This window comes from Nyctibius grandis, chromosome 6, assembly GCF_013368605.1.
Source record: "Nyctibius grandis isolate bNycGra1 chromosome 6, bNycGra1.pri, whole genome shotgun sequence".
NCBI classification, from domain to species: domain Eukaryota; kingdom Metazoa; phylum Chordata; class Aves; order Nyctibiiformes; family Nyctibiidae; genus Nyctibius; species Nyctibius grandis.
Genome location: NC_090663.1, coordinates 14,316,384 through 14,338,033, shown reverse-complemented (window position 1 = coordinate 14,338,033; position 21,650 = coordinate 14,316,384). Strand labels below are relative to the sequence as shown.

Genomic DNA, 21,650 nt, shown 5'->3' with positions numbered 1-21,650 from the left:
AATGTGTGACTTCTCTCTCTGCTTTTATTCCTTTTAACACTTCACTAACCAGCTTCCATGTAGCAGGCAATTTAAAGGCTTCCTTATCACCACTTGACACCGCATTCCAGAGAGTCACCAATCTTCTCCCATAAAGGCACTTCAAAGACATCATTAAAGGTTGTAAAATGTCCTTTATCTTTTGCCCAAAACAGTAACTGCTTTAACGCAGCTTCGTCATATTTAATTCCTCTCTCAGAGAGTATAAGTTAGAGGAGTTTCACCACTGCCACTTCTGTCTTGGTCAGGGTAGACCCCATGTAAACACGTCCGAGCCGCATCCCATGTCGCCCAGTCCTCCCGCGCAGCCCGTAGCAGCCACAAGATAACTCCCCATGTTTTTAATTCTTTGGCAGAACCCGCTGCCATAGCTCGCTCAGCAAGCTGCATCGAGCACTGCTCCCAGGTATTCGGCTGTAAACAATCAGCCGGTCCTGCCACCGCCCCCCCCTTTAACGAGACGGTCCACACACTGGGCTACGTCTTTCGATTTCACAGAAATCTTAAATTCCCCGCCCAGTAACGAAATCACCTTTATCAAGGTCTCCATGGTTCGCGAACCCACTCCGACCGCCTGCGGTCCGCCAGCCCAGCAATCACGTCGGGGTCACCACTTGTTGCCGCTTGTCTGCAGCAAGCTCCGTTCGGTTGCTGGCTGGCCTGAGGCTATCCGCACCCCAGGGCCATTGAGCACTGACACCAATGTGAGGATGCAACAAATGGCGTTTATTTAACTGCGCAACAGCCTTATATAGTCGTCTTGTCCCGTACGAACTCGCATGATAATGACACATCCTGCTCCTTTTGCCACGCCTACCTTCTGTTACAGCCCGAGATTTTCCGGTCGCCGTACCCTAATCTACCTACAGGTATTAGTATGTATTTCAGTCAGGATAGGATTTCCTAAGAAATGTTTAAATTGGAATAATCAAGCCATCCCTTGGCTAAAAGAAATTACATGGGTAGAAGTGTTTGGAGTTCATCTGCAAACGCATTCGACAGCTTATTTTGACAGTTTACAGTGCCTTGTCTTTTGAGATAAGTGGAAAATTCATCCCAAGGGGCAAATGTTTTGCTCAAGGTGGGCTGATGCATCTCCCACTCTGGCAATGCCACACCAAGAACATGGCTTCGAAACTGCGTGAAGCACAAGATGCCAGTGAAAAGGCAGTGCCACACAACACTGCCGCATCCTGCTCATCAAGCTGCAGGGTGAGGCAAACCAGGGACAGATCCAGGCTGACAAAGGGAAGAGATGAGTTTCCCCCAGAACAGGACTGCACCATGAGCAATGGTACTGGACCAAGAAACAGGGTGGGAATGCCCAACAATGGTGAGAAAAAGCTGCCTCCATCCCTCCTGACAGCAGCATGAACATATGTCAATGGAAAATGATCCTGAAAGTGCAGCTCTCTAGGTCAATGTGGTTCCCTTGTGCCAAGAACAGCAGATTTGAGCTGATGCTTCATCACATCATAATCTCCACCCTCCCTTATCCCTGCTCCTTTCCCCAGCATAGTACCTACCATTACAGATAGCCAGGTGGGGATTCGGGGGCTAAAAGGAGAGCTGCTAGACTTACCCAATTAGCAGAAGATAGCTAGCAGGACTCTACAATATGTGAGTGAGCATGCATGTGAGTACGGCAGATTGGCGGGGTCTGGCAGAAAGGGTAGATGACTGATGTTTCCGATTAAATGATTTCTTGGGTCTGTCATATGCAGAGTCCCTGAGGCAATCAGGCACCTCCTAGATGCAGATCTTCTATCTTGTTGTTCCTGCTGCTATAAAGACTAAAGTGCATAGTCTTGAAGACCAAATCCATGTCAATGCTAACCATATGAAAACAAAACCACACGAAATGGAAAGCTAGAGTGCCTCTTTAGTATATGTGTTTCCTCAGGGTAGCAAAAAGATGTAGATAGAAATCCTTTGCCTTTACGTATGATATGGTTTTCATTGGTTTTGTAATGATTTAAGTGCCTTGCCCTCATACCCAGATGAGCAAAACTTTAAAATTGCAGGTTTTGTTTGGGTATGAAATGTAATGCATTCCTTTCCTTATTTTACAGGGATATCAAACCTGACAACATACTACTGGATGAGCATGGTAAGTGAATATTGACAGCTTTCTCTCAGATATCTCTGATTCTTGAGATCTCAGTGACATGCTCATGATATGCTTTGTAAATCAGCCTCAGATGTTGGATTCCTGCATAAACCTGGACTTTCTCTGCAAAGTCCCTCTGTCCACCTTGTGGATTTTGTAATTTCCCCTCCTACTGCAAAAAAAATATGCTGATATGACACTTGCAAGACCTGAAGAAGAAGGAATTTAATATGAATTGAGATCACCAAGGACACATGATAAAAAGAAGTTAATATTTCATTAACAGCACTACTATGAATCACCATAATCCCTTTTTAGGAGCCTACCAGTAGAACAGTACTAAGCACTTATTTTCTTTTTTAGAACCTCTGAAGAACTAATATAGCAAATTATTTCTCATGTAGGTATCTGAAATTACTTTCCTAAATTTATACACATAATTTGGAAATTTGCCTCTTAGTCTGCAAAATTTTTATGGTTCTACATGTAGTTCTGGCTTAAATAAGATAAAAACAGACTAGACAACATAATCAGCTTTGAACTTTCAGTACTAATTCCATGATCTCAAACAAAAAAGTTGTGTTATGAAAAAAAAAAGGAGCTAATTTCTTTAAACTTAAATTTTACACATATATGCTGTCTATGAAGTATTTTGCTAAAACTTCATGCATCTTTTTGCAACTATTCACAGAAAGAACATGAGAAAATACAGGTAAAGAAGGCATTAACCTTGTATCAGAACAGAAATACGTACAGGAGAAAGACTAAATGGAAAAAGATGTGTGTTTGCTAGTGTGGGAAAGTCTTGTGCTTTGTTCACCTCAGAAATTGATTAAAAGCAGTTAATCTTTGAGAAAATATAAACGTGAAATGATGCCAACATTACCATTATCTTTCAAAATCCATTGCAGAGCTGCTGGGTATACAAGTTAAAGTTGATTAAAGAGGTAACATCGTGAACAGCTGGAGTTTGTCCCTGGGAATATGGAAGCAAACAAAGCTAAATGATGTAGGAGTTTTAAACCGTTTAGAACTTCAGGAATTTAACGTTTCAGACGCATAAGTGTTAATGTTCCCTAGACACTAATATCAGAAAATAAGCACGAAACAGAAATCTCTTGTCTTTAAGTCCTGGGTAAATTAAAGATGTCAAAGGCAACATGAAATGGCTATGAGTGTTTTAAATCTCTGGTTGGCAGCCTTTGAAGTACGATTGCCCCTCATCAAGGTCAATTACTGCACAACATCAGCCTTTTGCAAGAGCTTTCCTATGGGGGCTTAAGTATTGCAGAGAAGAAACTACACCAGAGCGAACGACATGTTGCAAAACGAAGCTTATTTTGTGATTGTAAGCTGTTCAACAACAAAATTCTCTGTAGCCAGATTGGAAATTTTGGGATGGATAGCCCCTTTTCTGCAGGGCAGCAAAATACTGCTTCCTCGCAGCACACCTGCAGACAAATGGTGAAACAACCATGGTTCTCCGGACTTGCAGATAGACTTTGGTCAGCAGAATTAACCGTCTCATGGATCCTTGGTTCACAGACCTGTTATGTGGTCGGAAGATGTCATTCTCTCAACCTGGGTAAGGGTCCACACACTTCAACTCACTAAATGAAGTAACATCAGTAGGAGAGGTGTCTGTACCTTGCTCATCACCACAGGCTTCCTTTACTGATAACTGAAAGACATAGACATGTTTTAGATCTATTTTGGATGTCTGCACTATATGCTAGTATCTATTTCTCTTTGGTGACTAATATCTAGAACTTTTGAGCAAAAATATAGATATCCACCTTATAGATGTACATTTTGCAAGATGAATGCTATCCTTGAAGTCCATAAAACTTTGATTAAGCTGCAACATAGTAACATCATTTTTGTGGAATCATCAGATTTCACTTAATAGAAAAATGTGCTGAATATATGCACCATAAATATGCTAGTCTGTAGAGGAAGCATAACAAATTCTCCTAATATGAGTCTAACCAGGTGCACAGGAAGGAACTTTAATTTAGCCTGTGGCCTCTAAGATGATACAACAGTTTCCTATATGCTTGACTTTACCCCTAGGTCTTTCTTACAGTTCATTAAACAAACCATGCTTACACAATTATGGAATTGGACATGCACAACATTTAGGACTGAGAGTTTTTCTCAGTGAATTAGATTTCTTTGACTTCACTGAAGAAACCTCTTTTGGCTGAAGTCAAAGTGTAGTGTTATACAATTCACATTGCCTAACATCTTCAAGCAGTTAAACCGACTTTCATAACATATATCGAGATTATAGATTATAGATATTTCTGCTCATTAAAACTAGTTTCACTACAATTTATCTGTATGGCTTAGGGAACATACCTCAGGAATACAGAAGTAGTGAAAACAGGAGATTTTTCTTAACCCATAAAAATGATATTTAATTTACAAAGAAAAAAACATGGAAATGTATACAACATATTCAAAATCATTCTGGCAGAGGAAGCCTGAATTTCCCCATATGTTGTTCAGCTCAACACCGCTGAGAACAGGTTCTGATGCATCAGTGGAAATAAGTGTTTGATGAACATGAGAAGCATAATGCTACATGAGAATGGGGTAACCAGCTGCTTAAAATAGTGTTCAGCCCCTACCAGAAGATGATTGCCAGTCTCCTGGAGAGATTCTCCATCCCATAGAGTCTCCTCTGAGGAGAGAAAGTAGGGATGGTTTCAGGGTTCACTCTCTGAACTGGGATCACACATCTCTAAGGAAACGAATGCTGTCCCTAAAGCTCTTGTGTTATGTTTCCCTTTCAGCTTTCCCAGAAAGCTCTTCCTCTTACAACTAACCCTAATCTCTAAATTTAGTAGTAGTGCTCTGTTCTGCTACCATGCATCTGAAACAGAATTATTCCAGTGATAGCTGAAGGGACTACCTGATGGTTCAGGAGAACTATTATTATATTGTACAGAGAAAAGCATTACAGAATTCTCTTGATAACAGTATTCTGCTTCCTCTTCTATTCCTTTAGCTTTAATGGTTTAGAACAATATAACTGAAATGACAGCATTTAGAACTGAAAGCTGGCAAGTCTGGTCCATGTTGTATTTTTTTATGAAATATCAAAGAAATTAAAGATGTGATAACACCATTGATATTAACATTTCCGGTTGTTCTGCAGAAATTATGAGGATCTACTTTAGCATCCAGGTTTTGCATTGTGCAGAGTGTACACTCTGTTTGCAGGAAATTTGCAAGGGTTTGATTTTCTCTCAGGCAAGTTTTTCAGGATATCTTTTCATAAGACCCAGCAAGGTCACTGCTTGGTTTACCGAGGAAGAACTCCCTGCTGGGTCAGACCCAAGACCTCGTCCAGTATTCTGTCACAACCAGTGGCAAGAGGAGATACTATTCAGGGAGCATATCCTTTGCCACTTGGTCATTGAATGCTTCAGTGCTTCCTATCACCCACAATTTTTGTATTAAGATATTAGAGTATCTCTGTATATTCCCTTTAGAATGTGGATGAGTTTTTGTTAATGAGTTTGTCTTCTGCCTCTTTGAAGCTGCTGCCGATATTGGCCTCCACAGCCTCCTGGAGCAACAAATTGTAGAAGTTCACCATCCTTCATGAAAGAGTAGTGTTTTCTTTTATGTGTTTTAAAACATTCTTCTTTCAAAAAAAAATCTTCTTCTAGGATTTGATGAATAATACCTTACAATCACAATCTTCATTATATCCAAAAACCCCTTTAGCACTCTTCTGTCAGCTGAAGAGCCTCAGCCTTTTTAATTTCTCCTTATAAGACACTGCTCCAGTCCTTTTGCCCCTCTCTCTTGACATAAATAGTGTTACAGATATGCAGGCTTTCAGTTTCAGAGCAGAAGAGCAACCATATTGGATGAAAGACCCATCTAGTTGTGTTTCTTATCTCCAAGAGTCTCCAAAAAGTGAATGACAGAGCAGAATATAAAATGAGACAAGTGTTTGTGGTACTTCCCCCACATACTCACCCAACCTCCAGCCTTTCCTGAATGAGGCATTTCCTGAGCTGGATATGATTTCCACACATTTAAAAATGGTCTTTCAGTGGTCTTTTCCTTGGCCTTTCCTGGTGCTTCCTTGAGTGGAGGGAACTTATAGCATCCTTAACATCTTGTGGCAAAGTGATCCTTAGTTTAAATACAGATTACGTGAAGACTCACTACCTGTTTGTTCGTTTTGAAGGTGCTACCTGCTAATTACACTGAATGCCTCCTACTTCTAGTCTTGGAACTGTTTCCTGGTGGTTCTCCATATTGAAATCACAGACCTAATATTTCAGTCTTAGACTTAAGAGGACTAATTATATTTTATGAGGTTTTGGGGTTATTTAGACTGGATTTTTGCATCTGTTAGTGATAATTTTACTCAGTAATAATTTCTCTTATGAGAGAGCAAGGCAGATTTAAGCTGGCATTCATATGTGCCTTATTATATATGATTATATTGTTTTATGATCATCAAAGTTTTCCTTAAAACTTTATTTCCTTGATTACACGAGAACCTCAGCTCTCATTTGAAAATTAACAGCAAAATTGAAAGACGCAGCCAATGAGCAATCTTGGTCTTAAAACCAAAAATAGGATGAAAAAACCCACCCATAAATTCAGTATTTTGAACCCTGATGTTAACTTCTGAAGAACAGAATTGGCACCATTGTTACTGTATAGTGATGTCTGGGATACATAAAGTCTCCACTAAAGATGTACCTGGTGTGTCTGCATTAGGACTGGTCCTTATCCTACCCACAGACAATTTTCAGGGACTGTATCTCATTTAACCCTCTGACATTGATTAACAAGATATATGTTCTCAGCATAATTCATCCACCTGAAGCTATCTACACTTTGAAAATATATTCGAAACTTTTACACACCTACACGGCCATTAAACAGACTACCCTTCTGAAATGCACAGCCTCAGCTGAACCCATCTATAGCAGTACAATAAGGTTTCTAACAATCGCCCTGATGATAAGTCGCAGAGTGCCAAGTCAAGCCAAGTTCACATGGATATGAACTTACACTCTTGTACATAGTACAGACAAACCCAGAGAGGAGCTTTTTAAATTGTTCATAGGGTTTGACCTTCTGAGGGCAAACCAGATCTGAATTTGCTCCAAAATGTTACTGTGTTGAGATTTCCCATCAGCTCTGATGCATGTTGAGTTGGTGGCATTAACTCCAGTCCGGTATTTCTTCTCTCTGCCCTCACATTCACCCCTTTGGTTTCAGATTCTGAGAAATTCAATGAGGTTTGAAGTCATGTACATTTTCCTCTGCTAAATGTTAGTCAGCCAGCTTCAGCTACCTTTCAGGACTTGTTTTAATTGTCATTATGATTTGTTTAAAATTAAACAATAGTCCAAACAAAAATCATTTTCTGTTTACCTCAGATACTGGGATTTCAGGCCACGTGGAAATGTGAGGCATAAAAGCCACATAGCACTTGTGAAGTGCATTCATAAAGCTTCTCAAAGTCATACACTATGCTGTTGTTACAACCTGGTCACAACTAGTTCATAAATCCCTCGGAGTAAATTAAGGTGAAACGACACCAAATAACTGGTATGAAATTAAGAACAATTTATTAATACAGGGAAAGTGGCATGGTTGTAAGTGTCTTGGGTTTCTAAAGATGCTGCCAAATGAGAGAGAAGGAAAAGGGAAAAGAGAAAGAGGATAGAGATTATGAGAGAGAGGGAAAGAGATATCACCACCCCGGGATCCAGTGATGTAAGTTGTTTGTAGTGTTGGTAAATTGCTTGCAGAGTTGCTCCTTCAGTAAATCACTTGCAGGATAGGTCCTCAGGCGGCGGGCAGGAGCGCGCACCAGCACCCCAAGCGAGATGTTATTTTGTTATAATCTGGGGTCGTGCAGCTATGGGGATTAAGCAATGAGCTCTCTCCCTGTGCTACTTGAATTTAGTTAGGTGCTGCTGAATCTGTTGTGCATCGCTCTGCTTCACAGCTCTTAAAATCTAAGCCCTAGTCGCACTGACATACTGCTTAGTTCCATATTGTACCTGATGGTACCTGAGAAGGGAGCCAGGGTGCAGACTTGGTTTTGACATTTAGTTGCTCACAATAATATCCAGAAAGGGAGATCAAGTAAAAGGTGTGAAGCTCAGATGGTAAAAAGTCCCCATGAACTGAAATTTTGGAAACAATAGGAAGTAGCTAGTATCCCAGCATATTTACTGCAGCAATAGCAACCTTTCCTTTTCCTATATGCAACTGCTGCAGTAAAAAGATGTCTTAGAGGCTGATTAGAAAGTCTCCTGTAGTGAATTGAGGTTTAATTGTCTCTTGAAATATTCACACCAGGAATATCACTCTCTGTGATGTAATCACAGAGAGCATATTGCATCACTCCACAGTATAAAACTAGTCCTCAAGTGGAAGATGCAAAACCTAACAGCAGACTTACCGAATTAAAATTCTGCAGATACATTTTCAGGCTGCATTTGTATTCAGTTAACCTGCCTACAGCAAGCCAGGATTAAAAACTATTGCTTTGCTGTTGTGGAGCAATTTAACCTATGCTTGTCATAAACCACCCCAGGAAAAAAGTAATGACAGCAGGTTTGGGCCATCCAGCCTGATTAGTTCAGTTTAAATCACCTGTCTGGCTGGTCAGGCAGCAAGTCTGTGGGCTGACTTGTGTCACTTGTCTTTCATCTTGCAACCTGCTGTCAAATGAGTGATCACTTGGGACCTGCTGCTGTTACATACATGCTCTTCTGCTACCATGGACCTAATTTTGTAGCTATTGTATGATAAAAACACCCCTTTTCTTCTCAGCTCCCTTTTTGCCCTGAGGAGACTCAGAAAAAGCCAGGCTGATGGTAACGTGAAGTGGATGTGATAGCAGACAGGTGTCATGAGCAGCTGAGGGTGGGAGGGGTGGTTCTAGTTGGAGATAAGGAGAGGTAGATTTCACACATAGCTTCACAAAATTCAGTGCTGCTCCTGTTACTATCCCCAACATTCACAGCAGCAGGAGGTTCAGGGGTAACCAGCAAAAAATGTTCAGCGCTGCAAGCAAACAGTGGACACAACCATACAGGAAAAGTATTCCATTATTTTGCTGCCAATATGATTTTTCTAGTTATGAGGAACCTTTACTAGTAAGTTTCCCTGAATTGTTATGAATCATTCCAATTTAATTGCTTTCTTTTATCACTTAAATGTTAAACAAAGTAAGGAATATTTGCATGATATGCAATTTTAACTTCTGTTTTTACTTTGTATAACTGCAGGACATGTTCATATCACTGACTTTAACATAGCAACCATAGTGAAAGGCTCAGAAAAAGCTGCTTCTATGGCTGGCACAAAACCCTATATGGGTAAGTTTTCAAGACCATTTTAAAAATGTAAGAAAACATACACATGAATGTTGCTAATGGTATATTAAAACATATATAAAGTTTTAATATACTTTATTTTAAGTTGTAACAGCATACAATAAATGTGATCAACTTTTTTTTTGACAGTATATGTGTGTTAGTGATGGAAAACATTGGAGATGAAGGGATTGAGCAAAGCGTGGTCTCCACACTGCTTTTAGTCAGGTTCTGTTTGGTTTTGTGAAGCAAACTCAGGAGAGTCTCAACTGTGTTACTTCCTGCAAACCCCCACAGCCAGAGACAAGAAAATATTATATTTCCACCACTGTGTCTATGATCTAGCAGAGAATGTGTAAAATCAGCTTGAAAGTATCTAGTCACATCCTTAATTGTTTTGCTATGCTGAGTTCTTAAAAAAAAGTGTCTGTTAGAATCCTATGTAACTACTTAAGTGCTTGCCCTATGGCTTTTAGGGGCATTTTATATGTCTTAATCATGTAATTTAAAGGCATAGATTGATGGCTGGGAGAGTAAAATTCACCTGTCCTCATGTGTCTAAATGTTAGGTATCTTGGATAAGATAATAATTCAAGCTTCCCCTGGAGCTGAAGGACAGAAGGCATCTCCTGAAGGTCATTTGTCCCACCAAAGTCAGCCTAGCTTCCACAACTAAGAACAAGTGTGATTTGTCCTGTTTGTGGCTTCCTACACATCTGCTGTTTTCATCTGTATACATAATTGTCATTGCCTGTGGAGGTGACTAGTTTAAGACTAAACTTATTTGGGTTCTGGGAACAAGACTAAGAGATATGTTTCTCCAAGAGACTTTCTCTAGCAGACATGCTCAGAGCACATCTGACACTCATGCACCAGTAAACTACTGGTAGATTACCGTATTCTGAAAATGTCATTCAGGGAACCAACGGCCACTGTGTTACCACCCTTCTGCACATTAGCATAGGAGTAAAGCATTTGCTCCAGAAGTAGGAATCAACACTAATGTTTCTCACAGCACAAAGAGCACCGTACCAGCCTGCACATGAAGCAGGCAGGCATCTGCAGGGTGCCTCTATCAGCTGTGAGACTTGTCAGAGCAGTCCCAGGCACCGGAGCAGAGTGATGTTTTCAGATATGATGTGGTTTGGGCATGAATCAACTAGAACTCTCCCAGATAATTCCCAGGCAGTTAGCAGGGGCTGGAGTTTATTTCCCCCATGCAGCTTGGGCATAGCTGTCCTGTTTTGGTGGTTAATAGGGTACAATTACATGTATTTGGCCACACTGTGCCATTTGGGCTCGTGACCAGTGCACTGACTTGACGCTGGTTAGCTTACTCTTATAAATCTACTCAAAACAAACCAAGAGGCATTTCTTTGTAGCCCCGACTCAAGTGCTTAAGTTATGCAGAGGAATGAGGTTTTAGATGAAAATTTTCTCACCATGTTGTAACAATTAACTCTAGTCAAGTGTCTAATTCAGTCTCTACTTAGATGAGGTGGCCAACACTGCACAGATGTTGGATATAGAGCATTAGAAGATCAAGTCTGGGTACTGAGCTTCCCCTCAGGGCTGGTACCTGAGTGTTCGATGTTGCACCACAGGTTCCCTATTCATTGTGGTGAAAAGAGAGGGGAAGGGATGCTGCAACCTGACTTACACCAACAACTTTTGTTTAAAAAGAACTTGCTTGAGCATTTTTGCCAATGTGTGGTGGGTGTTTTAATGAAAAAACAAAACACCAAAAACTCAAGAAAAATCTGTTTTTTCTCTAGAAGTAATTTAACCTTCCCCTCAACACACAGAGACAAATACCTGTACAACTGACATGTGAAACTAATCACATTCACAGAAGTGCCCTTACATACATGATGACTGAAACGTTAAAAGATTCCAACATTTTTGATATTGTAGTTTTGCATTTCTGTGAAACACTTGTTTCTCAGAGCTCACATATTCTGCTTAAATAGCTGCCTACAATCTTCTAGCAACCATTGTCATTAGGTGTGCAAATTCTTATTGCACAGATTATTCAAAAATACCCTTAAAGGGCAGTCATTTTGTAGGAGCTCAAACAAATTCAGAATGGACATTTTCCATATTTAAGTGTGATGATGACAGCAGACATAACAATAGAGTCTTTTCTGAGATTTAATTTGGTAGTCAGTTAAATGACTCTTTTGATGGCCTTACATTTTTAATCTTGAAGTAGTTGCACAGTTTTACATTAGAAAGCCTAATCATTACAAAAGCAGAAAAAAGCTGAGTACTTGCTTAGGGGTCAGTCAGCATTTTAGCATCTGTCTGTCATAGTCTGAATGTGTGTAATGAAGAGATCATCTGGCAGCCAGTGACCAGAAGCAGACTAGTTAAAACAGCTGTACAAAAATGTATGCAAGTATTCTTCAAATATTTTGCTGAGAGTTAACAGGGAACTTAGTCTCCCTTGGAGGATCTTTAGGCCCATCTGCACACATAGGTGGACTGCAACCTTCTTAGTTCATTAGTGGTCTCTGTTGGCAGGCTTTTCTCACAAGAAAAAACCTAGCTTTTAACAACAAAAAGCTCAAGAATCTGTAGCAAATGCTAAGTACAGTGTTTTTGTATTTTAAGGATAAAATTATGAAATATGGCCCAGTCCTTTTGGAATGCCTACCCTCCACCCCCACCCCAAGGAGGAGGAGTAACTTGTTCTTTATGCAGCTGACATTTGCCAAGAGATGTTACAAGAAAAAAAATGCTGAGATTCTTATTAGAGAACATCTATTTTTTCTTCATCTACTCAATGCAGAGATGCTAAAGTCTGGTCCATCCTGCCTAAACTCCACTTATGTCCCTTTCCATGGTATTCTCCATTTGCTAGAAAATTCTGGAGTCCTTGTATTTAGTAGGAAAATACTAGTCTCCAGGACAGATTATGTCCTTATAGCCTTATTGTTTTGTAATGGCTCCTCAGCTTAACATCATGGCAAATCATTTCTCTGATGGAAGTCTGGAATGCCATAGACAGATGAGCCTCTTTGCCTTCCCAGGGAGCTAAACGAGCTTCTGGAGGGTTCCTGTGAGAGCCCAAGCTGACCCAAGGAAGGAGATAAGCGATAGACCTGGAGCTGGGGGAAGATGGGAACAAGATTTTACCTTTGCACACCAGCAGACTGTTGTCTTTGTTCACCTCAGCTCACGAAGCTGTTCTGCTCCTGAACCCTCCTACCCACACATCAGGTCTCCCCCATATCCAACAATCTCATAACAAGAAGAAACGGTACAAGAAAACTGCTCTCTTTCCCTTTATGAAGAGACTATGGCACCAACCACCAGTTTACTTTCTCTCTAGTGCGCCTTCCTCACCTCTTAGAAATGCAAAAATACTGCAAAATCCACAAGTTCAGTCTTCGCTACTCAGAAAGAGAAGAGTCATCCTTGCATTTATTTGGAGTTGTATGAAGGCAGGAAAGCTTCTAGAGCTGTAAAAATGCTCTGTTTCAGGTGAAAAGTGATGGGCGAGGATTCTCTGTGGCACAGCTTGGGCATCAAAGCTTCAGCAAACCTCAAATATTAAGTTTGAGAGATATGGCCAAGCACTTACTGGTGCTGCTTTTTCCTCTAAGTACATTGACTTCACTTCCTTTCCTCTTTCAGTTTACACCTTTAATTTTGTGAAGAATCATATCTTTAGTGAAATACTACAAAGACTTTTCAGTTGCACTGCTCAAATTAAGAAAATTCTGATTTCACTCCTGATTGATAGTTATTGAAGTCCCTATGATTTCTGGCTTTAAGGCAGTATCACAGACTTTCCGTGTGGCTTCACCTAAGCCATTTAGACAATGACTGAAACAGAAAAAAAGGCTTTCGGAGGCTGGCTCTATGGTTGCTAGTAAGCTTTCATTACCTGGAATGTAAACCGCACTTTAGCCTCAGTGTAACAAGACAAAATAACCTTCAAGCAAGTCCCTTGCTAAGCACCAGAACCAAGGAAACTTCCATGGTTCCTGTATGACATGCCTTACGCAATGCTGGTTTTTGTGATGATGAAGGTATGAGATACAATGAAAGCTGTTTCCCCCTCAGGGACATTTATAAAGGCTTACTCCCATGAGGGTCCTGTTACATTTAATCAGATACGAGGGCACTCTAGCCTTTCCCTTAGTAGAGGCACTTACAGGATTTCTCACTTCTTCCTATGGCCAATTTAAGGAAATAAACAGAAAAATGTTATCTGTAAAGCCTTCATTCCTATTTGCAATCTGATTGAAATAGGCTGAGAAATTGCTAGCGAGTGATTTGCTCACATGCAGTGTGACTCCATAAAACGGATATCTAGAAAAAAAACGCAGTGAATTGATACTGTGTTGTAAAAATGCACTAGCTGTTCTGATTAATATAGCTATCTTGTGATGCTAAGCATGGTGTAAGTCAGCTCCTGCAGCCTTTGCTTAATCCCACTTCATATTAGCCTTTTTGCCCCTAAGTCTTTCTCAGCCTGAAATTTTCCCAGCCTGTTTCCCTACTTATTAAATAGTAATACAGAATGCAATGTATCTGAACCTGAATGTTTCTCCACAAACCCTAGTAATTTCTCTACGTTCTCACTTCCCAAGCTGATTCATTCAGACGAGTGAAATACCTGTCACACGTTGGCAACAAAAACATGGACAACAGTGAATCTGAAAGGAACGAGACCAACAGCTAGGCAGGATAAGCTATTTCCAGCTGCTTCTGCAGTTTTACTTCTCAAAGCCATTGACCTGAAATGCTGAAGTGAAATGAGCTTCTTAGTGTTCAGGGTTGTTCAGAGTTTCTCTCTTGTACTGTTCAGACGGCTGCAGCTGTGAAATACAATGTGTGCCCTAAGCTGGTTTAGGAAACTTCATGGTGAATTTACTGGTCAAATCTTCAACACCACCTGAGATTGAGGGTGTTGTCAAAGGTTTTATTGTACAAACAGCCCTTTGAAAACTAATAGGTTTTCAGGCTATCATCATATGCTGGCAAGCAAGGCAAAGTGTCCTTTGAGACCTGGCTGGCTTTTGGCAGACGTGCCTGCTGCCAACAAATGAACACAAGCGCTTATGGGGGGAGCCCCCTCCAATCTGCACCGGAATGTGGACCAGGAAACGCAGTGCAGGGCAGGACACGGTCCCTGGCCTCAGTCTGTGCCTGGGATATTCAGCCATGGCTCGCTCTTCCTGCAGAAGGCTATTCATTAGGTCTCTTGTGTTTAAAGAGGATGGGGCCAGACTCTTCTCAGTGGTGCCCAGTGACAGGACAAGGGGCAACGGGCACAAACTGAAACATGGGAAGTTCCATCTAAATATGAGAAAAAACTTCTTTACTTTGAGGGTGACAGAGCATGGGAACATGCTGCCCAGGGAGGTTGTGGAGTCTCCTTCTCTGGAGATATTCAAAACCCTCCTGGACATGACCCTGTGCTACATGCTCCAGGTGAACCTGCTTTGGCAGGGGGTTGGGCTAGATGATCTCCAGAGGTCCCTTCCAACCCTTATCATTCTGTGATTCTGTAAAGAAAGTCTGCATTTGCCTGGCTGGAAGCACCTGGGTAATTGTTCGCCATTTTCAACACTGTTCCACATTTATGAGCAAAAAAAAAAGATGTTTCTTATATTGGTCCCTCATGCAGGCTCCAAGAAATATGCTTGTGTCTCAGAGAACATGCTCTGTGCTGGGTACCCATTTGCAGTAATGGTCGTCTCCCCTGCAACAGGCTGGTAAGCTACAGAACAAGGTAGGATCACAGAATCATAGAATGGTTTGGGTTGGAAGGGACCTTAAAGATCATCTAGTTCCAACTCCCTTGCCACGGGCAGGGACACCTTCCACTAGATCAGGTTGCTCAAAGCCTCATCCAACCTGGCCTTAAACACTGCCAGGGAGGGGGCAGCCACAGCTTCTCTGGGCAACCTGTTCCAGTATCTCACCACCCTCACAGTAAAGAATTTCTTCCTAATATCTAATCTAAATCTAAGATGTTAAATACTAAAACATATCTAGAGAACATTACAGGTATCGCCTTTTGTTTATTCCTCCCTCTGGCATAATTTAGATGTATTTGAGTCCTATAGCACATGTTTTTTACTCACTGAAGTGCTTCCTTTTTGAATGACAGAATTTCCATTCATCTGTATATTATTTTGGAGTGTTGCAAAAACTTTCCATTCACAGGTTATAAATTTTGGAGGCTTAGGGTTTGTTTGGTTTTTTTTTTCTGTTTCTGTAGTAGGAAGGTTAGGGGGCTTAGGCAGAGACTGATTTTCTTCAGCAGAGGCTGAAGTTATCCAAATAATGTACCATGCCTTTACTTCAAATCAAACCAATAAAATACATTTTATGATATAAATACACCTGACAAAACCCCAAAGCTAATAAAATCAGCCATAAATTACATGAAAAGTTGCAGTTACCACTTCCTATCCTACAGGCTTGTTATCTCAGATTTTCACAGCTGCTTTCATAAGTTGCTGTCACGGTGAAGAATGGCTGTGTGCCTGAGATTACCAGAGGAGTGTGGATTTACAGAGGTCCACTGCACTTCTAAAATGTACGAGTCATCCATATTTATCAATTAATACTCTGTGGGAGTACTATTGGAGTCAGAGGGAAGCCAGTGGATGTCCTGATATCAACCTTGCAGGTAAAGTAAAAATATCCTGTCGGGCTAAATTCATCCCTGAGGTAGTTACAATCTAGTAGGGACAAATTTGGAGTTGTCAACCTTGGTCTTCCTTGCACTCGTACTAAACAGTGCTTTGAAATTAAATAGTGTTTTGCAAGTCGTTGCTTTTTGAGTGCGGTTAAGGCAGTGTTTAGGTTTTTAAAACCCCCACCCTTTTCCTACCAAGGGTTTGGCTGCCTATCTACAGAGTTTCACTGGTGATGTCGCTACCTGCCCTTTGGATCCCAGGGAAATATCACGATGCCAGCACAAGCCAGGAGGCTTCTGTTTGTTCTGATAAGCAAGAACTGAGAGGGGATGTGCGAGGCTTTGAGGTGCTGAAATAAATACTCACCGTACTGACGGGGTTTTCAGCTTGCACTAGGAGCACCGCGGCTGAGGGAATTAAGCACTGAGCTGCGAGTGAGTATTCAGGTTTTGGCTCTGCTCTGACATTTAAAAGTAGGCACCCAAGCAGCTGAAAAACATCAGGAGATCAGGAAAGAAGTTACCGTCTCCAAATGCTTTTCAGCTCTCTGTGCTCTCTGACCTCCTACCATCCTTTGAGATCTTCCAGCAAAACTGCTTATATAATAATTTCTTTGACTATTCCAGTCAAAAAAGTCCCATACTGAATTAAAGTGCCAGTTTGGATTTGGGCTTTTATTTTTTTTTTAACCTGCCTGAAAGGGCCTGATCCAGTGTGGAACTCTGCAGGCAGACCTGAGGGGGAAGAAACCTCCAGCAGAGGTGGCAGACAGGGCAGCCATTGGGGACTTCCAGCAGCACGTTTCTGCCCCCTGGACAACACCTGTTCTTTGGTCAAGCTGCGCAACTCCCCCAGGTTTTTGCATGCATAAACTGATGCAAAGATAAATTTGCTAACCTGTTAGGAGTATGTGAGGCAGGAGTACGTAATAGTCCTTCTGATGTCTCAGGCACATGGTCTGTCCTGTGAACCCCCATTTATCCAGACCAGTTAATTTCAGTACTGGGGCAGAACGGCTGCTGTCCATACACTGGGCCAGTCTTCCAAATAGCAAATAGATATTTTTGGACACAATTCTGTCAACAAGTTGCTAGAAAAACCGGCAGCACAGCCACTGTGAGCTTTTGGATGGAGTAAGGAAGGTCCTTCTGTATAATTTCATATTCAGTAATAGGAGACCATGACATGTTCATTGCCGCTGGGCTTCCTTTCAACGGGTCTTGCAACTTGAGGCTGTTTCTCTGAGGTTGATCCAGGTGTTCGACCAGTAAGGGCTTCTCTGTACAAACGCAAGGGCAAGAACTGGGTTCTGTTCAGTGGCTCAGTGATGCAGAGGGTTTTATGAGGACAGCACTCTGAGTAAGGGCAGGAGAGGTTGTATAGCCATATGGCAAATTAATAAGGCATTCTAAATGCGGTGTCTATATTCAGGTAATGGTATCTAAAATACTTACTTTGATTGAATAATTGCATTAAATATGTGTATTAAAACTATTGAGGTGTATTATGTGAATAATGGCACAAAATCAGTTACACTGCTGTAACAAGTCCAGACCTCACACTAGAGAAATGCCGGCCCAGCAAGGTCAGGCTTTAAGCAGCGCTTTGCCTTATACAATAGAAGGTAGCGGTTAGCTAATCTAAAGCTCTGAGTCAGAAGGCTGTCCATTATAATTTAGACCTTTTTAGCACATGAGAAAGTAAACACTAGGAGGTAAATTGATAGTTTCCCAAGTCCACATTTATATTCAGGGAGAGGGGAGTGGTTTTCTTTCATTTTGCTCTTAAAACACCTTCTCCTCTAAATAAAAGATCACTTGTCATCACTGTAGTTTGATTTCTGTTTTCTATTTAAACCATGACCTAGAAGAATTACTGACCTCTGAATTTGCTTTTCAGAAAAAAGTGTAAATTAATATTTTCTCATCACAGTGCTGAGAAAGCAGTTAATATTTCACCAAACTGTCCCAATCCAAGGTTCCTAGAATATTATTTCAAAAATCAAGTTCATTTTTTATTCAGCTCAATCTGTCATCCATTAAGCCTGATTCAGCAAGGTGAAACTGTGAATGTGTTATATACATCAAGTCATTCACACATTTGAAATTTGGGAAGGTCTAAACTTTTAACAGCTTATCCTGTGATAGTTGATCAAAATATTGTTTATACTGTGTGCATTGTGTATACATTTATACACCCATTTACAGATATATATTATTCTTTTTTGCAAGGTCAGGGACTAATATGAGGAAGAAAAATGATACCTGGCAGCCTGGTATCATGCTAAACCTCAGCTTATGACAGTGAAATCTATTTTCCTACCTGTGAAATCTCAGGTGTTACAAGAAAACCCGTGCCACTGAGGTGTGTTTTGCTACACGAGTGGCAGAGTGTATTGCTTTGCAACTGCTGCCGTACACCACAAACCTCTGATTCCGCTTACTGACATGCAGGGTTTCTGCTGAGATCCAAATAGACTGCAGCGAGCTCTAGCTAGCCAACTGGATGATTAATGTCAGGGTTTTCGTTCTTGAGATATGTTTTGGACATGCCCATCTGAACTTGATAAGCCAAAAAAATTGAGGACAAACCACTATAGCTTTATCTTTAATTTTATTTTCTGTTTGTCATATCAGTGACACAGGGCATTTTGTAGGAATTAATGACCAACTCTCATTGGCAACATTTAGCTATGCATGGAGAACTGGTTCGTTACAGCTAATTGATCTTGCAAGACTCACTTGCAAGTTATTGCTTAAATACACTGATTTGATAGTACGTACTAAAGGCCACTTGAAGAAGACTCTAATGCATTCAGCTCACTGCACTTTCCCTTTTACCAATTTTGCAAAATTTCAAAGCAGCCTATGGAAGTCAGCAATGCTTCGAAGTAAGTAATAGCTCTGTAAGCTTCTTAATCAACACCCAGCAGTCTCCTGGGTAGTGGTAGGCAAGTACACCGGGCGCTCTTTGATTAGCTCCTTGCTAAGGAAGTGAAACTTAAATCAGTTCATCAGAAAAGAAATGCCAAGTTGTGTTATTTAGGATTCATATCAGAGCCATTCCAAGCTCTTCATTTTATGATTTAGTCTGATGAATTATCTTTATGATTAAACCAGTAAGCTCCATCAAAAATAATAACAGCTATTCTTTGTGCCAGCCGTTCCAAGTGACAGACCTCAAATTGACTATTTTATCATGGACAGCCTTTTCAAACTCACTGAATTAAAATGGCCTGAATTTCAGAGACCTGGAGCACTTACAGTTTAACTATGATACCTATGAATACTCAGCAGATTTTAGAAACCTTACTTAGAAGCATTTTATCATATGTAAAAAATGCTCTTTTACAGTAGGAAAAGATAGTGAAAAATGCATTCAGTGTTGTTTGCACTTACATCGATATTCTCTTTTATTTCAAGCTCATGAATCATATTGTTAGATACTGATAATTTTTCCTCTCTATTTCACAAAATTATTTGGAACTCAAAGTGTGCTTAAACCACAGAACAGGTTTATGGATATCCCAGGAAGCCACTGCTTCTGAGGTGGGTGCAGACCCTTCAGATTAGCTTTCATGTTCAATTTTTTTAGCCGTTCTCCAGTATGGTATTACTTTAAAGCAAAATAACCATTTATTTACTTCCTTGGAATTTTCCTCCTGGTGCAGAGACAGTCTGCAATGATATGGTATTACTAGAAAGGTACAGTGCAAAAGCATCAAAAGACAGAGCTCTGAAGAGGATTTATTTTAATTTATTAATTGGAAAAAAAATAACTGGAAATACATGTTGGGGACAACCAAGGAATGCACTGAAGCACACTTAATGCAGTGCAAATGTGGGTTCATTTGATGTAATTTTTCAGGAAAGTAAAGCAGATAAACAGTGAAAGCATGAAAGTATATTATTAAGAGACAAATATAGATGTAGAAAAGAAAAAAACAATCAGGATTTTTAACTTGGCGAGTTGCTGAAGTTAAATATGTGCATTTACTCATTATCATACAATCCACAGAAACATTTCTGATTTTATTGCTTGCCCTGTTAAAATTAGCACAGGTGTCCCAACTCGGAATGGCATTAGTTTTGAAATGCTCTGTCTTTATAGTTACCAAAGCCTTGCATGAAAGGTGGCAGAACACACTTCTGCCACCCATGAAGAGTAATTCCCCAGGCCAAACGACTGCATTGCTTCTGAAATCCAGACTTTCAAAAGTCCCCAGTACTTTGGGTGACAGGTTTTCCAGGTGTCTGAGTAGAAGTGAAGAGCCCATGTGGTTCATGGTGACTGCCCAGAAGAAGAGGCTGTAAAGGTCCCATTGAGACTTCCGGCCTTAGATCCCTTCATCACCCTGCTCAGATGGGCTGTGAGAAGGTGGTTGCTTGAGCTTCACTAGCATTGCAGGATTGCAGGGTGATTCATGTTAGCAGGGGCCTCAGGACTCTCTAGTCCCACCTCTTGCTCAAAGGAGGGTGAGCAGTGAGGCTGGACCAGGTCACTGCTGGTGGAGGTGCTCTTTTGGGCAGCTCCAGTAAAGCAGTTCTCTATTATGTCAAAGGTGTTTATTCACAGGGAGCTATGAAGACCTGTAAGACCTACCGACTGCATCACTATTTAAAAGCTGTGCTTCCACCATGAAAACTTCTGCTGCCTTCACTCTGACTGTATGCGATAGTAAATACACCCCTCAGCCAAAAGAAGCTGCAGGATCAGGTGCAGGATTAAACCCACATATTTTCCTGAAAAGCCTTTGTTCAGTAGAACTTGCTTGAGGAAAAAGATCTGAAACGCACATTCTTACATGCACTCACTCACTTTTGTTCACATGAATGAACTTTTTCAGACAGATCCTTGCATTTAGGTAGATGCACGGGGGCAAAAGATGTAAGTATTCTTTTCATCCTAAATCTGTTATGATAAGAGAGGATGTGTGCAGAAAGGGTGCACACAGCAGAGCTGTTGCCCTTGCTCCAAGCTGGCAAGCTCAAATCTTATCCTTTGGAAGAACCTACCCGCAGGAGACTGCAGAACGGCTGTCCAAGTTGAGCCTGAGATCAAATTCAAATTTTAAAAGATTACAGATAGTCTATTTCAATAACAATCCTAAAGAAAATCAATGTAGAATTTTAACTTCCCTTTCAGATTTTTTTATTTGCTTTTATCCCAGACAGTTTGCACTCAGAATTGGTTCTCCTGACATAGTTATTTCTTACAGCAAAACCTAATGTTATGTTCTATATTTCACAGCTCTAGCTCTTCAGAGCTTGGCTAACCCCATCACTTGGAGGATCTGCTGTCTTTCTCTAAAATCATGCCATGTTTCTGAATGAGCAGGAAAACTCCAGAAGTTTGCCATACAGGCTGGAGGCCTTCGCTTGCACCAAATAACTCAGTTCAAAAAGTCTTTTAGGCACATTAAGCGCAAGCTTAGTGTGAGATTGGTATTTAACAGCCTTGCCAAAC

The 21,650-nt window shown here is 40.8% G+C and overlaps 1 protein-coding gene across 2 annotated transcripts in view; it reads left to right on the top strand.

Annotated features, from left to right (window-relative positions):
- The window catches only part of STK32B (serine/threonine kinase 32B), a 153,994-nt gene that overhangs the window by 95,945 nt on the left and 36,399 nt on the right, over window positions 1-21,650 (top strand). The window contains exons 3-4 of one of the 2 annotated variants that reach the window (XM_068403716.1): window positions 2,112-2,149; window positions 9,436-9,525. In XM_068403716.1, coding sequence (XP_068259817.1) covers window positions 2,112-2,149; window positions 9,436-9,525 — 128 coding nt within the window. The remainder of the gene's footprint in view (window positions 1-2,111; window positions 2,150-9,435; window positions 9,526-21,650) is intronic. The other variant, XM_068403717.1, reaches the window with a different exon arrangement.